At 34.6% G+C, this 15,694-nt stretch overlaps 1 protein-coding gene across 3 annotated transcripts in view; it reads left to right on the top strand.

The window, feature by feature from the left end:
* Positions 1-15,694, top strand: part of COP1 (COP1 E3 ubiquitin ligase) — a 277,815-nt gene that overhangs the window by 97,017 nt on the left and 165,104 nt on the right. For all 3 annotated transcript variants that reach the window (XM_063104898.1, XM_063104897.1, XM_063104899.1), the window contains exon 9: positions 364-421. In XM_063104898.1, the coding sequence (XP_062960968.1) occupies positions 364-421 (58 nt within the window). The remainder of the gene's footprint in view (positions 1-363; positions 422-15,694) is intronic.

The following is a 15,694-nucleotide window of genomic DNA, read 5'->3' as shown; positions in this document are numbered from 1 at the left end:
TGTGCTCTTTTCCCAATACCCTCTTTTCCTTAAAGTTTCAAACAACTTATAAATCTATCTGAGAATGAAATAGAAGTAAAGAAATCTATGTAGACCCCTGCCTTCTGATTATTCCCTATTGACATATTTTCTTGATATGTGTTTGAAGTGTGATGGGGTGAAGAGGTAAACTGCTTAAATATTTGCAGATTTTATGTTTATAGATTGTGTATTTGATGTCTACTTAAATTATTGGTGATAAATTTTTCTTTTGCTTAAAAATTCGACACATTGGATTTATAAGTGACATATTTTAGATCTACTTTTTCTGTTGCTAAAATAATGTAAATGCTAAAGTCATGTTTTCCTTTCTTCATTTTGCAGTAGTATTATTGATTCCACAGAATACAGCCAACCTCCAGGTTTCAGTGGCAGTTCTCAGGTAAATGATATATTTAACAGTATGTTTTAGTGGTACCATTAGTATAATCACCTGAGTTGTCAAATCATAGATTAGTTTACTGAAATGTCCTGTCATAAAGACAGCTGCTTTGAATGCTGTTGTGTTGATTAGGACTTCAATAGCTCTGATGCATAATGGCAGAATCAACATTTATTTGGTTGTCAATGATAAGAGCTTAAAGTTTTTTTTAACTTACTGGTAAAAACAGACCTTGAGAGCAAGGAAATACTTTAGGAGGAAATTATGAATAATTAAGGCATTGTCTTAGAGATATGAAAGTTATAATTTATTGCTGAATTACCCATCATTATGTTGAAACATTAGCTTTTCTATGGAATGTAGACTACAGGCTTGAGTAAAAGAGACACTAGCTTTACCTTTTCAAATTAATTGTATGATTATTTTGAATTTTATTCTCTTTATCTTTGACTTGGGGATGCTGATATTTGTCAAACCAATTTTTAGGCTTGATGTTTTTTCTTAACTTTTTATTTTGAAATAATTTCAGACTTGGAGAATAGTTATAAGAATACTAAAAAGAATTCCTTCATGTTCTTCATCCAGATTATTCAAACGCTAACATTTTATCCCATTTGTTTATCATTCACATTCGATCTTTCTTTTACGTATATAAGCATATAATTTTTTTCTTTGGATTGCTTGTGAGGTTCAGGCATATGTTTCTTTACTCTTAAATATTTCAGGGTGTATTTCCTTAAAAACAGGTTATTGCCTTATGTAATAACAATATAATTATTTTTAAATTCAAGAAGTTAACATTGATGCAATGCTATTATCTAATCCCTAGAACTTATTCAGATTTACAAATTGTCTTAATATTATCCTTTATAATAAAAAGAAAAAAGTGAGGTGTGCTTTTAATGCACATTCCTTTGTATTTTCACTTTATGTGGAAAAAACAATGCCGTTATTTTTGTCAAAGTGGAAAATAAATTCTTTTGGGTCATATTACTTTTCTTTATTTTATTTTATTTTTCCAAAACATGGCTGACTTCCTCTCTTACTTTTAGTGGTAGTTTATGTGACTGCTCTCTATGTTATCTTGATGTGCATGCCTGCATTTTGCCTATTCTTTTTTTATAGTAAGTTCACAGATGGGTTTATATCTGTTTCTAAACGGCCATGAAAATGCCAGATTCAGGTGTTGGGTTTTTGTTTGTTTGCTTTTTGTTTTTTAAGAAGTTATATTGGGTTGTATCAGGAGAAGCTTTAAAGGCTTGAATTGAAATACACCCTGAGAACTTGAGAGTTGAGAGAGAACAGCAGTCCTTGAGTCTGGAAACTGGCTTGACATTCATAGCTAGGTCTTGATGTTCTCCTTTAGAACATAATTTCACAAAACATCATTAGACAAGGCCACTTTATGAATATGATAAAGTGAAACAAAAAACAAGATCACTCTATAAACTTTATCACATAAAAAAATAAAGTCACTATACAAACCACAAAAATACCAAACACACCCCTATCCTGACTACTGAGTGATTGATAGTTCTTTACCAGTCACAACTTTAGCCTCATTGTAGTCTTCTGTTTTTCAAGGTAAGGTTTATTAAGATATTCATAATATTAGTCCCATTTGACAATATCTAATCCAGAGTGAAGCCACACTTCCTTGAATCCTCCCTCAACTTATTTAACATGAGCCCAAATCCTGTAAGTTGTTTCTAACACTCTCTGAGACACCTCTTACTTACCTCTAGTGTGCCATCTTCATTGCAATGAGCAATAAATTAAACTTTTTCAACTACAGATGTGTTCTTATTAATCTTTGGCTAGAAGGCATTGGTAAACTCTAGATAGAGGAAGAAAAGGTTTCCTAGGTTACCATTTATATAACATTGCTTTGGAATTTCTAGCAAATCCCATGAGCTAGAAAACAGGAGAAAATGAATCTGGAGGAAGAAGAAAAGCAATTAGAATAGTTTTTTTGTTGTTGTTTGTTTGTTTGTTTGTTTGTTTGTTTGTTTTTGTATTTTAGAATATCTTACTATTATGTATTACGTAGTGAAGGAGACTTCTGGTTTGAGATAGTGCACTGACACAATGTGTTAATATCTCCCTGATCCCCACCCACAAGAAATCCTACTCATATTGCTGTCCTCATATCAAAAACTTGGAAGAATTTATAGATAATTAAAAAAAACACTTAGCAAGGCTGGCTATCAGTTGGTTAGAGTGTTGTGTTGATAAATAACACCAATGTCAAGGGTTGGGATCCCTGTCCTGGCCAGCTGCCAAATAAAAAAGAATGAACGAATATTCTCTGAGAAGAAGTTCTAGGCAGAGGGAACAACAAGGAAATAAGCCCTGAGGTAGGAGCATGCCTGGCATAGTCCAGAAGTCCAGTGTAGCTGGAGAGGAGTGAACAAGAGAGAGAAAGGTAGATGACGGATAAAAATAACAGAACACTTATGCATGGCTTTCTTAGGCCATTCTAAGGACTTCGAATTTTTTTTTTTTTCTGATTGAAATGTATTAAGCTTTGACCAATAGGTATTTGTCTCACTTTATATTTTGCATCCAAAGATGCACATTGTAGTAGTCCTTGGAGCATTTAGAAAAATGGATTGATTCTAAAACAGGACAAATTGTACCATCTGCATTCTCTGAATCAGAACCCCAAATAAATAAAAAATCTGGAAGAGAGTAGACTAACTTCTCTGAATACCTTTTTCCAGATGCAGATACAAACTATTCAAAAAATAATACTATTGAAAACATTATATATCAAAAGTTTATGGAATGCAGTTAGCTTTGTACTAAAATTCATAACAGTAAATGCTTTCATCTTTAGATAAGAGTGAAAATAAATGAACTAGGCATTCACCTCAGGAGGCTACATTACCATAAGATAGTAACTGTAGAAACATTTTACGAAAAGCCCGTATGCAACATAAATTGAAATTAGCAATTATGATGCTGAGTAGATTTTAAAAAATTAAGGCACTGCTGATGTATACTAAAAAAACAAAAGCAGCCTTGATGAAATGTGTAGTTTTCAAGAAAAATATAAAATATTAAAACAGATTAAAGCAATTTGGATAGACCAATAAACATAATTATTAATTTTAGTGGGATTCCAAGAAAAAAAAAAATCCAACATTTGTAAGCATGATTCAGAGGTAAATGATGAGGGCATTTATTCCATTAGCTGTTAAAATGTGCTCTAAGACTACTGTTACAAAAGGAGAAGAACAAATATTAAAAATCCAGCCAAAAAGTAATTAATAATTTAATCTGTGGTAAAGGTGGTTCATGCAGATCAGTGGTAAAACATTTTGTTGGCATAACTGGGTAAAACCATTTGATGGCAATTTAGCTTCTTTTTCTGTCATTTACTGAAAGAGACCAGATAGTTAAATAATGATTGAAGTTCCAACCGAACTATAGAAATTAAGAAAGAAACCTGCATATGAGAAAGTACTACAAACAAAATTTAAACCCCAGTTGGGAAAGATATTGTAAGTATGGTAGGTAAATGACTTAATCATTTCAAAATACGAAAAGCTTTGATACTGATCTCCTCTTTTTAATGAAAGCACCAAATATAGTAAGAAAAATTGGTGAAGGACATGGTTAAAAGGTGAAAATTCATGTTCAGCTCACATAAGAAATGACACTCAATTTCTTTAATAATAAAAGCATAATATGAAGCAATATAAGATACCAAAGAAGTCATCTAATAGTTATGGCTAGAATCAAAGGGATGTTTCAAAATAGTAAATACTCTTAGGTACAGTGTGGGCTGGGGGAAGGAGGATAAATGGAAGGATGGAGGGAGAGGGAGAGCTGAGTTGGTAGTCTTCCAGGAAGACAACTTGGCAGTATATACATATTGCAAATGCTAAAAGCATTTGGTTTGGTAATTATATACCAAATGTGGCATTTATTGTAAGGAATGATTCAACGTATTAGGTAAAGATTATATACCAGTATTAGTTATATAGGCAAAAATTCTGGAAAAATAAACATGCCTTGCCATAATAGAATGGTTATAGAAATTATGCTACAACTATAGGATGGCTTACTTTACCTTTCTTAAAAATAATGTTTAAATAATTGAGAAATAGTTGAAATTGAATTGAAAAGCAAGTGAAGCCACAAACATGTGGTCTTTATATAGTTATTTTATACTTCCAAATTTCTGTAATTGCCTATTGATTTTGCTTTAGAATTTTTATATAGCTATAGTACAATTAGCAAAATTAGGAAATTAACATTGATATAGTATAAAGTAAGAGAACTTTTACCACTAATGTCCTTTACAGAAAAAGAAAAAAAAAATTTCTTGGTCCAGAAGCAATTCAGTATCACTTGTTTCATTTCTTTACCATGTCTCTTTAACCTCCTCTGAACTGGTATAGTTCCTCAGTCTTTAATGAGATTGATTTTTTGAAGAGTATTGTTTATTTTATAGGATGTTCCTCAATTTGAGTTTAATATTTCCTTATGCCTAGATTCAGATTATTCACTTTTGACAGGAATACAACAGAAGTGATGTGTCCTTAGTTTGTCATATCTGAAGGCATGTGATACCTCTTTTGTCTTAATGTTGGCAATATTACTTTGATCACTTGATTAAGGTGATGTCTGCCAGATTTCTCGACTGTAAAGTTACTATTTTCTCCCCTTTGAGCATCTGAAATTACTTGAAATAATTGTTAATATAGTGGTTGCCCAAATGATAATTTTCATTTCTACATTTATTAATTGGCCCTTCTCTTTGTTTATATCATTGTGGAATCATGGATTCTTAATATATTCTTTTAATTTTGAAATCCTTGTATTAGCTCTATTTAGCTCTAGTAGTTTCTGAGAAATTTCTACCTAAAAAACTCATGTGATCTGCAAATGGAGACATTTTTTACCTATTCTTTTTTCCCCTCTGTCTCCCCTTTCTCTCACCTTCTTTATCTTTTCTCCTCTCTCCTCTGCTCCCTGCCCTTCCATTCCCTTCCCACTTCCTCTCTTACCTCTGATCTACTTGTGATTTAGCTCTACATTTTGGTAGATGCCCTTTATCAAGTTGAGGAAGCTTTCTTTTATTCCTAATTTGTTGAGAATTTTTAACATAAATGGGTGTTGAATTTTGTCAAATGCATTTTCTGTATGTCTCAAAATAATTATGTGGTTATTCTTCTGCCATTATGATGATTGCATTGATTGTTTTTCTATTATAACAAACTTGAATTCTTAGACTAGATTTCGTTTTGGTCCGGATGAATTATTCTTTTTATGTATTGTTAGATTTGATTTGATAATATTTTGTTCTGGGTGTTCGTGTTAATGAAGGCTATTATTCTCTTTCAATATCCTTGTTGGATTTAGGAACATAAAATGGAAAGTGTTTTCTCTTCTTTTCTGAAAGAGTTTATGTAAGATTGATGTTATTTTTTTCTTAAATGTTTGGTAGAATTCTCAAGTGAAACTTTCTGGTCCTGGAGTTTTTGGTGTGTTTGTGGAGGAGTGTTATAGAATGAATTCATTTTTCTTTATTAGATAGAGGGACATTCTCAGTTTCAACTTCTGGCAAAATTGTGTTTTATTTTTCAGGGAATTTGTTTCATCTGTTGTCAAATGAGTTATATAAATGTATTCATTTTTTCTCATTTTCCTCTGACAAAACACTGTTCCTCTCTACTCATACAACACTTCTTAACATCAGCTGTGTGGGTTATTTCTACACCAAGCAATTCTCCAACCTGCCAGACATCATCTAGGTGTCCTGTGATTTAATTCAACTCTGACACTGTCCATGTGGAGTTAGTGTCAAAAGATCCCACAAAGATAAGGGCTCAGTTCCAGAAGACTGCTCCTACTCCAGATGCCATTCCCAAGTCTGGGCCCCCCCATGTTACTGACTGACTGGCTATGAATCGGGAGTTCCCATGACCCCTTTTTTCTGTTTGATAATTTGCTAGAATGGGTCACAGAACTCAGCGAAACACTTTACTTACATTTACCAGTTTGTTATAAATAGGATACCACTCAGGAACAGACAGATTGAAGCCATACATAGGGCAAGGTATAGAGGGGAGTGGTTCATTGAACTTCCATGCCCTCTCAATGCATACCCTCCCAATACCTCATTATTTTCACCAGCCTGAAAGCTCATCCAATCTAGTTATATAAGAGTTTTTATAGAGCTTAATCTTCAGGCCACACCCCCTTCATCAAGGTTGGTGTGTGGGGCTGAAAGTTCCAACCCTATAATCCCTTTGTCTTTCTGGTCACAAACTCTGTCCTGAGGCTGTCTGGGCCCCTACCCTAAATTACCTCATTAGCATAAACTCAGGTATGCTCAAAAAGAACTTGCTATGAATAATAAAATAAACTCCTGTCCACTCAGGAAATTCCAGTTGTTTTAGGATCTGTGTGTGCCAGGAACCTAGGACAGACTCAATTTTTGTTTTATACTCTTAATGTACGTAGGGATATCTCCTCTTTCGTTCTTGAGACTGATTTCTTTTTTTTTTCCTTCAATTGTCTAAGTGTTTATCATTTTTTACCCTTGTTTTAATAAACTTTCATTTTTTGTTTTCTCTTTATTTTCTTGTTCTACTTAGATATACTTAGCATATATTTTTTGCTGCTTTAGCTGAAACTTTAAGGTGTTCATTTTAGACCTTTCTTATATAAATGTTTAAAGCTGTATTTTTCTCTCTAAGCACTGCTTTAGTTGTATGGTATGAAATTTGATGTGTTGTTTTCTCATTATTCTTGAATTTGAAATTTTCAAAATTTCCCATGTTGTTTGTTTCATCCTTGACCCATGAATAGTTTAGAAATGTGTTTTGTCCATTCAGTATGATATTAGCTATGGGATTGTCATATATGGCCTTTATTGTGTTGAGGTACATTCCTTCTATATATAATTTCTTGAGTATTTTTATCATGAAAGGGGTGTTAGATTTTCTCAAGTACTTTTCCTGCATCTGTTGAAATGATCATATGTTCTTTTCCTTCTTTCTGTTGATGTGATGTATCACATTTATAGATTTGCAATGTTATACCATCCTTTCATCCCTGGGATGAATCCCACTTGATTGTGGTGAATGATATTTTTGATGTGTTGTTGGGTTCTGTTTGCTAGTATTTTGTTGAGGATCTTTGCATCTGTGTTTATTAGGGATATCAGTATGTAGTTTTCTTTTGTTCTTGTATCGTTTTCCAGTTTTGGTATGAGGTTAATGTTTGCCCCCCAGAATGAGTTTAGAAGTGTTATCTCTTCAGTTTTTTTGGAAGAGTTTGAAAAGAATTGGGATGAGTTCTTCTTTAAGTATTTGGTAGACTTTGTCAGTAAAGCCATCTGGTCCTGGATTTTCTTTGTTGGGAGACTTTTTGTTTCTGCTTCAGTCTTACTGGTCAGATTAGGTGTTCTAGTTCTTCATGATTCAACCTTGGTAAGTTGTGTGTGTCCAGGAATTTATGCATTTCTTCTAGGTTTTCCAGTTTGTTTACGTATAGTTGTTCATAGTAGTCTCTTATGATCCTTTGTATTTCTGTGGTATAAGTTGTAATGTCTCCTTTTTCATTCCTGATTTTATTCATTTTAGTTTTTTCTCTCTTCTTTTCTTCATTAGTCTAGCTAAAAGTTTATTGATTTTTGTTTATCTTTTCAAAGAACTCTGTTTCATTGATCTTTTGTGTTTTTCATTTCTAATTCGTTTATTTCTGCTCTGATCTTTGTTATTTTTCTACTTGTACTGATTTTGGGTTTCTTTGTTCTTGTTTTTCCACTTCCTTGAGGTGTAATATTAGGTGGTTGATTTGAAGTCTTTGTTCTTTTTTGATGTAAGCATTTATTGCTATAAACTTCCCTCTTAGAACTGCTTTGGTTGTATCCTGTAGGTTCCGGTATATTGTGTTTTCATTTTCATTTCTCTCCTGGAATTATTTAATTTCCTTTTTGATTTCTTCTTTGACCCATTTGTTATTTAGGAGCATGTTTAATTTCCATGTATTCATAAGGTTTCTAGTGTCCCTTTTGTTGTTGATTTCCAGTTTTATTCAATTGTGGTCAAAGTAGTTTATATGATTTCAGTTTTTTAAAATTTGTTGAGTCTTGTTTGGTGACCTAACATATGGTCTATTTCAGATCACAAAACATATTCCACGTGCTGCTTAGAAGAATATGTATTCTGTATCTGTGGGATGAAGTGTACTCTAAATGTTCATTAGGTCCGGTTGGCCCAGAATAGAGATTAATTCTGATGTTTCTTGTTTAATTTTCTGTCTGAACAATCTGTCCTTTGCTGAAAGTGGGGTAATGAAGTCCCCCACTATTATTGTATTGTGGTGTTTATCTCTTCTGTTAGGTCCAGTAGAATTGCTTTATGTAACTGGTTGCTCCAAAGCTGGGTGAGACTATATTTAGAATTGTATCCTCTTGTTGAATGGACTCCTTTTTCATTATGCACTGGCTTTCCCTACCTTTTTAAACTTTCCTTGGCTTGAAGTCTATTTTATCTGTGATAAGTATGGCTACTACAGCTCATTTGTGATTTCTGTTTGTAGGAAATATCTTTTTCCATCCCTTCACTTTCAGTCAGTATGGGTATTTATAGGTGAAGTGAGTTTCTTGTAGGTGGCATATTGTTGGTTCCTGTTTTATAATCCATTTGAGCCACACTGTGTCTTTTAATTGTGGCATTTAATTTGTTTACATTTATTGTTATTATTGGTACATAGGGACTTGTTACTGCCATTTTGTTGTTTCTTTTTCAGTTGTTTTGTAGATCCTTTTTCCCATTTTTCCAGTCTTACTATCTTCCTTTGTGGTCAAGTAGTTTTTTCCTCTCTATATGTTTTGATTTGTCAGTATGTATTTTTAGTATGTCTCATAAGTTTTTGTGTTACAGTTACCATGAGGATTAACAAAAAACTTGGTGTAGTTACAACAGATTCTTTTAGACTAATAACTACTTAACTTTAGTATCTAAGAAGAAAGAAAGAAAAAACAAAGCCAACTCTATGCTTTGGTGTTATTCTCCCTCCATTTTTTGATATTTTGTTCTAAGTTACACATTATAATATTGCCTATCTCTTATATGGTTGTTGTACATGTTATTGTCTTGTTAGGTTTGTCCTTTAGTCTTCATATAAAGGACATAAATTGTTTATTCACCACCCTTACAGCATTGGAGTATTCTTTTTTTTTTTTTTTTTTTTTTTTAAAGATGACCGGTAAGGGGATCTTAACCCTTGACTTGGTGTTGTCACGCTCAGCCAGTGAGCGAACCGGCCATCCGTATATGGGATCCGAACCCGGGGCCTTGGTGTTATCAGCACCGCACTCTCCCGAGTGAGCCACGGGCCAGCCCCAGCATTGGAGTATTCTGAGGTTGTTTGTATGCTTACTTTACTAATAAGTTATATACCTTCAAATGTTTTTGTGCTACTTGTTAGTGTTGTCATCTTTCAGGTTAAAGAATTCCCTTTAGCATTTCTTGTAAAGCAGGTCTAGTGTTGATGAATTCCCTTAGCTTTTGTTTATCTGGGAAAGACTATTTCTCCTTCATATTTGAATGTTAGTTTTGCTGGAAACAGAATTCTTGGCTGACAGTCTTTTTCCTTCCGCACATTGAATATATCATCCATTCTCTTCTGGCCTATAAGAGTTTTTACTGAGAAATCCACTTGAGAGCCTTATTGGGGCTCCATTGAATATTATTTGTTTCTTTTCTCGTGTTGCTTTCAGTTTTCTTTCCTGTCTTTGATTTTTAATAATTTGATTATGATATGTCTTGGAGTGTTCCTCTTTGGATTGAATTTGATTGGTGATCTCTGGGCTTCCCTTATCTGGATCCTATCATCTTTCTCCATATTTGTGATATTTCCAGTCATTTTTTCCTTGAGTGTGCATTGTAGGTCACATGGTTTTTCTACTCTTTCGGGTATGACAGTTACATGGAGGTTATTTCACTTGAGGGAGTCCCATATTTGCCATATTTGTTTCATTTTTTTCTTATTCTTTTTGCTCCTCTTCTGGGATAATTTCCTGTGTTCTCTCTTTGAGCTCACTGATTATCTCCTGTATTTGATTAAGTCTGCTGTTGGAGCTGTCTATTGAGTTTTTCAGCTCAGATAATGTATTCTATATTTCTAGATTTTTTTTTTTTGAAGAATTGATCCTATCCCTTTGTCAAGTTTCTCCTCTCCTCCTGAATTCTTTTCCAGTTATTATTTAATTTTATATCTGTATATTCTTGTGACTCCCTGAACATCCTTTAGAGGGTTATTCTGCATTCTCTTTCAGACATTTCATAGATCTGCAGTTTGTCTGAGTCTGTTGCTGGTACTTTGGTTTTCTTTGGTGGCAACATACTTCTCTGTTCTTTCTTGAACTTTGTTTCTTTATGGTGATGCCTGGGCATTTGAGGACTCTGCTGCCTCTTCTAGGTTTTATAGGTGTTCTTTAGTGGTGTTAGATATTTACTGGTTAATACTAGAATTTTGTGTCTGGTCTGTGGTGTTTTTTCATTCAGTGGTGCATTAATACCTATCACCACCACTTGGACTCTGCGCTGGAACTAATGTGCTGTTCTGTTCTTAATTCCTGATTCAGAAGAAATTCATGTGGGACCTGAACTTGAGGTCTGTGCTTGAGCTTAATTGCTGTTTTGCTGCTGATTCTGTGGGTAAGGCTTTTTGTGAAGATAGAATTTTAATTGTTGGCATTTTAATCACTTCTGGGTCTTGTGAGGTCACCATAGATACTACTGGGCAGTGTGGAAATTTTGGTTTGGGACTGAATCTCTACTATGGATGCACCCCCTGTAGTTCTGTCATCCCAACTGATCTCCACTGAAACCAGCTGCCCATACTACACCCCACTGATCTCCCGGCAGGCCAGCTTTTCCCCTGCACTCCTAATGCTTCCTGTGGGGATAGCTGTGCATGTGTCCTTTGCGATGACTCTCCAACCTCTCGGTGACTTCTTTCTCTGGTTGATTGCATCCCCTCCTATGCGGGCCTGGGGGAACCCTGACAATGATTTTTCTGGTCTGTGGGCTGCTATGGTGTGTTCCAAAGCCCTCCTCTCCCCTGCAGTCTCCAAGCAAGTTCACATGAAGAGCACCACTGTGTCTTTTGCCAGCTTCTGGAGGCTAATCTGTGTGCTACAGCTACTGTCCACCCCCCCCACAGGCTGTCTCAGAAGCATCTGGTGCTCAAAATGATCAGAGCTGTCCCTACTCCCTCCTGCCATGGCCTGTGACTCCTTCATGAACACACTCATGCCATGACTTGTGACTCCTTCATGAACATTGTGGGTTTCTCCTCTTCCCTTAAGCTCCTGTGGTCTGTGGGTGGTAGTCTTTGATTTTTTTTTCTTTTTAAATGGACAAAGGTTTTTAATATTATCAAGTCAACAGAGTCCTTATGTAAAATACATAAAACATGGCTGAACACCTTACCAGCACTCGATAGGTTGATATTTTCTCCTTTATCACTTTTTTTTTTTTAACCATTGTACCATTTTTATTTTATTTTTTCAAATCAGGTTAATTACTATATTCATCATTATACAATGTAATCATTTTTTTTGTGGCCCTATACCAATTTCTTGCCGAACCCCCTCCCCTTCCACCTCCCCCACCTTTTTTAGTCTTGGTTCCATTCTCTTTCAGAGTTCAACAGACTATTGTGATTGTTGTATCTTTCTTTTTTGTTTTACTTTTTAATTTTTACTTTTTTTAAGTTCCTACTTATGAGTAAGGACATGTGGTATTTCTCTTTCTGTGCCTGGCTTATCTCACTTAGCATAATTTTCTCTAAGTTCATCCGTGTTGCTGCACACGGCAGAATTTCATTCCCTTTTATGGCAGAGTAGTATTATATTGTACTATATAGTATTTTATGTCACATTTTCTTTATGCAGTCATCTGTTGATGGACATTTAGGTTGGTTCCAACTCTTAGCTGTTGTAAATAGAACTGCAATAAACAAAGGAGTACAGGTATCCCTTTGACATGACAATTTCCATTCTTTTGCGTATACACCCAGCAGTAGGTTTGCTGGATCATATCACATTTCTATCTGTAGTCATTGGAGGAACCTCCATGCTGTTTTTCATAATGGCCACACTAATTTACAGTCCCACCAACTATGTAGGAGGGTTTCCATTTCTCCACATCCTCACCAGCATTTGTTATTGTTTTTTTGTTAATGACCAGTCTAAATGGCATGAGATGATATCTTAGTGTGGTTTTGATTTGCATTTCCCTGATAATTAGTGATGTTGAGCATTTTTTCTTGTGTCTGTTGGTCATTCATATATCTTCCTTTGAGAAATGCCTGTCCAGCTCCTTTGTACATTTTTTAATTGGATTATTTATTTATTTACTGTTAAGTTGTTTCAGTTCCTTGTGTATTCTGGATACTAATCCCTTCTTGGATGCATAGTTTGCAAATATTTTCTCCCATTCTGTAGGTTGTTTTTCTGCTGTGTTTGCTGTGCAGAATCTTTTTAGTCTGATATAATCCCATTTGTTTTTTGTTGTTGTTGTTGCATGTGCTTTGGGGGACTTATTCATAAAGTCTTTGCTCAGTCCTACTTCCTGAAGTGTTCCCATTATGTTTTCTTTTAGTAGTTTTATAGTTTTGGGTCTTATATAAGTCTTTAATCCGTTTTGAGTTGATTTTGGTGTATGGTGCGAGGTACAGGTTCAGTTTCATTCTTTTATGCATGGATGTCCATTTTTCCCAGCACCACTTACTGAAGAGGTGGTCCTTTCCCCAATATATGCTTCTGCTGCCATTGTCATATATCAGTTGGAGTAAGTATGTGGGTTGATTTCTGGGTTTTCTATTCTGTTCCATTGGTCTGAGTGTCTGTTTTACTGCCAGTACCATTCTGTTTTGATTACTATAACTTTGTAGTGTAACTTGATGTCAGATAGTATAATTCCTCCAGCTTTATTTATTTTGCTCAGGATTTTTTTTTCTTTTTTTGGCTATTCAGGGTCTTTTGTTGTTCCATATGAATGTTAGGATCGTTTTTTCTATTTCTGTGAAGAATGTCTTTGGTATTTTGATCGAGACTGCATTGAATCTGTAGAGTGCTTTGTGTAGTATGGACATTTTCACAATGTTAACTCTTTTTTTTTTTTTTTTACCTAAAGATGACCAGTACGGGGATCTTAACCCTTGACTTGTGTTGTTGGCACCACGCTCCTCCAAGTGAGCTATCAAACCCATGGCCTTGGTGTTATCAGCACCACACTCTCCTAAGTGAGCCACAGGCTGGCCCACAATGTTAACTCTTCCAATCAAAGTGCATGGAATATCTTTCCATCTTTTTGTGTACTCTTTAATTTCTGTCAGCATTGATTGGTAGTTCTCATTGTAGAGATCTTTTACCTCCTTGGTTAAGTTTGCTTCTAGGTATTTTATTTTTTTGATGACTATTGTAAATGGGCTGGCTTTCTTGATTTCCTTTTCTGCTAGTTTGTTGTTGGAGTATAAAAACGCTACTGATTTTTATGTATTCATTTTGTATCCTGCAACTTTACTGAATTTGTTTATCAACTCTAAGAGTTTAATTGTGAAGTCTTTAGGCTTTTCTATATATAGGATCATGCCATCTGCAAACAGGGACAGTTTAACTTCATGTTTTCCAGTCTGGATGCCATTTATTTCTTTCTCTTGCATGATGGCTCTGGCTAGTACTTCTAATACTATGTTAAATTGGAGTGGGCATCCTTGTCTTGCTTCTATTGTTAAGGGTGATATTGGTTGGTGGGTTTCTTGTATATGACTTCTATTTTGTTGATATGCTTTCCTTCTATACCTAATTTCATGGGATTCTTTTTCATGAAAGGATGTTGAATTTTGTCAAATTCTTTTCCTGTGTCCCTTGAGATAATCATATGGCTTTTGTCCTTCATTTTGTTGATGTGGTGTATCATATTTATTGACTTGTATATGTTGAACCATCCTTGGTTAGATGTATACTATGAAATCTCATTGTTTCAGTTCACCTTCTTCCAGTCTTACAAATTCATGGAGTGGAAATAAGTCAGAGTGAAACTTTGCTTAGTTTCTGTGGTGATATGAGTAAGCTTTGGGGGTTAGTGAAAACATATACTTTTGTTCCAAGTATTCCCTTGTTACTGTTATTCTAGGGCTTTCTCCTACCCACCTTTGGGATCTTTGGCATTCATGATTTCAGGACAGGGTAGATACAGCCTCAAATATACGGGTTATTACTCGGCTCTGAGGTTTCTGTTTATTTTTTAATAAATTATCTTAACGTAAAATATACATACAGGAACAAAACTCAAGGTACAAAAGGATATAATTGTACATATGCAATTATATACATTATATTTGTATATAATGTATATATATTATGTAATTGTACATATACAATTATATACATAACCCCCCTTCCCCCCAAACTCTCAATACCTTTTCTCTCTATCCTTCAGTCCTAAATACACACAAAAGATACATAGTTTACGCTCTTGTACACCTTGATTTTTTTCAATATCTTTGCTGTAGTTCTGTCTTGGTACATATAAAACTGCCTCATTCTTTTTATCAGCTATAGTAACCATATCCTATTGATGCATATTTCAGTTCCTAATCTTAAGCTTTAACAAATAATGGTGTAGTGAATATCTCTGACCATACATCATTTTGCACACATATGAGTTTATCAATAGCATAAATTATCGGAAGTGCAATTGCTGGGTCCAAGACTAATATTTTTAACTCTGAATTTTAAGTCAGATCTTTGAGCCTCCTGGTTCTGAAGGTCCGCATTTCTCACTGTATCTCAGATGTTTTCCATTCTTATTTTGTTGAGTAGATTTTTCACTGCCTTTTCCTTTCTCCTTCCCTTCTGGAATACCAGTGATTTAGATGTTTGTGCACATATGGTTGTCTGTTATCTCGCTTAGATTTTCTTCATTTCTTTAAATTCTTTTGTCTTGTCTTTTTGTCCCCTTGTGTTATTTCGAAAAGACCGTCTTTGAGATCAGAATTTCTTTCTTCTAACTTGCTCTATCCTGCCTTGGCTGTGCTTTTTATTTTGTTGAGTGAATCATTCTGTTCCAGAAGTTCTGCTATATACTTCTTTAAGGTATTAATCTCTAAATCTCGTCCCTGATATCCTGGATACTTTTTGTCATTTCATTGTGTTGTCTGAGTCTTCTTGTATCTCATGGAGTTTCCTTAAGATTGTTGCTCAGAATTCCTTTTCAGTCATTTCAAGGGTTTCTT

This window comes from Cynocephalus volans, chromosome 8 (assembly GCF_027409185.1).
Source record: "Cynocephalus volans isolate mCynVol1 chromosome 8, mCynVol1.pri, whole genome shotgun sequence".
Classification (NCBI taxonomy): Eukaryota; Metazoa; Chordata; class Mammalia; order Dermoptera; family Cynocephalidae; genus Cynocephalus; species Cynocephalus volans.
Note: the sequence above shows the minus strand (reverse complement) of the source record. Positions and strands in the feature narration are given on the sequence as shown.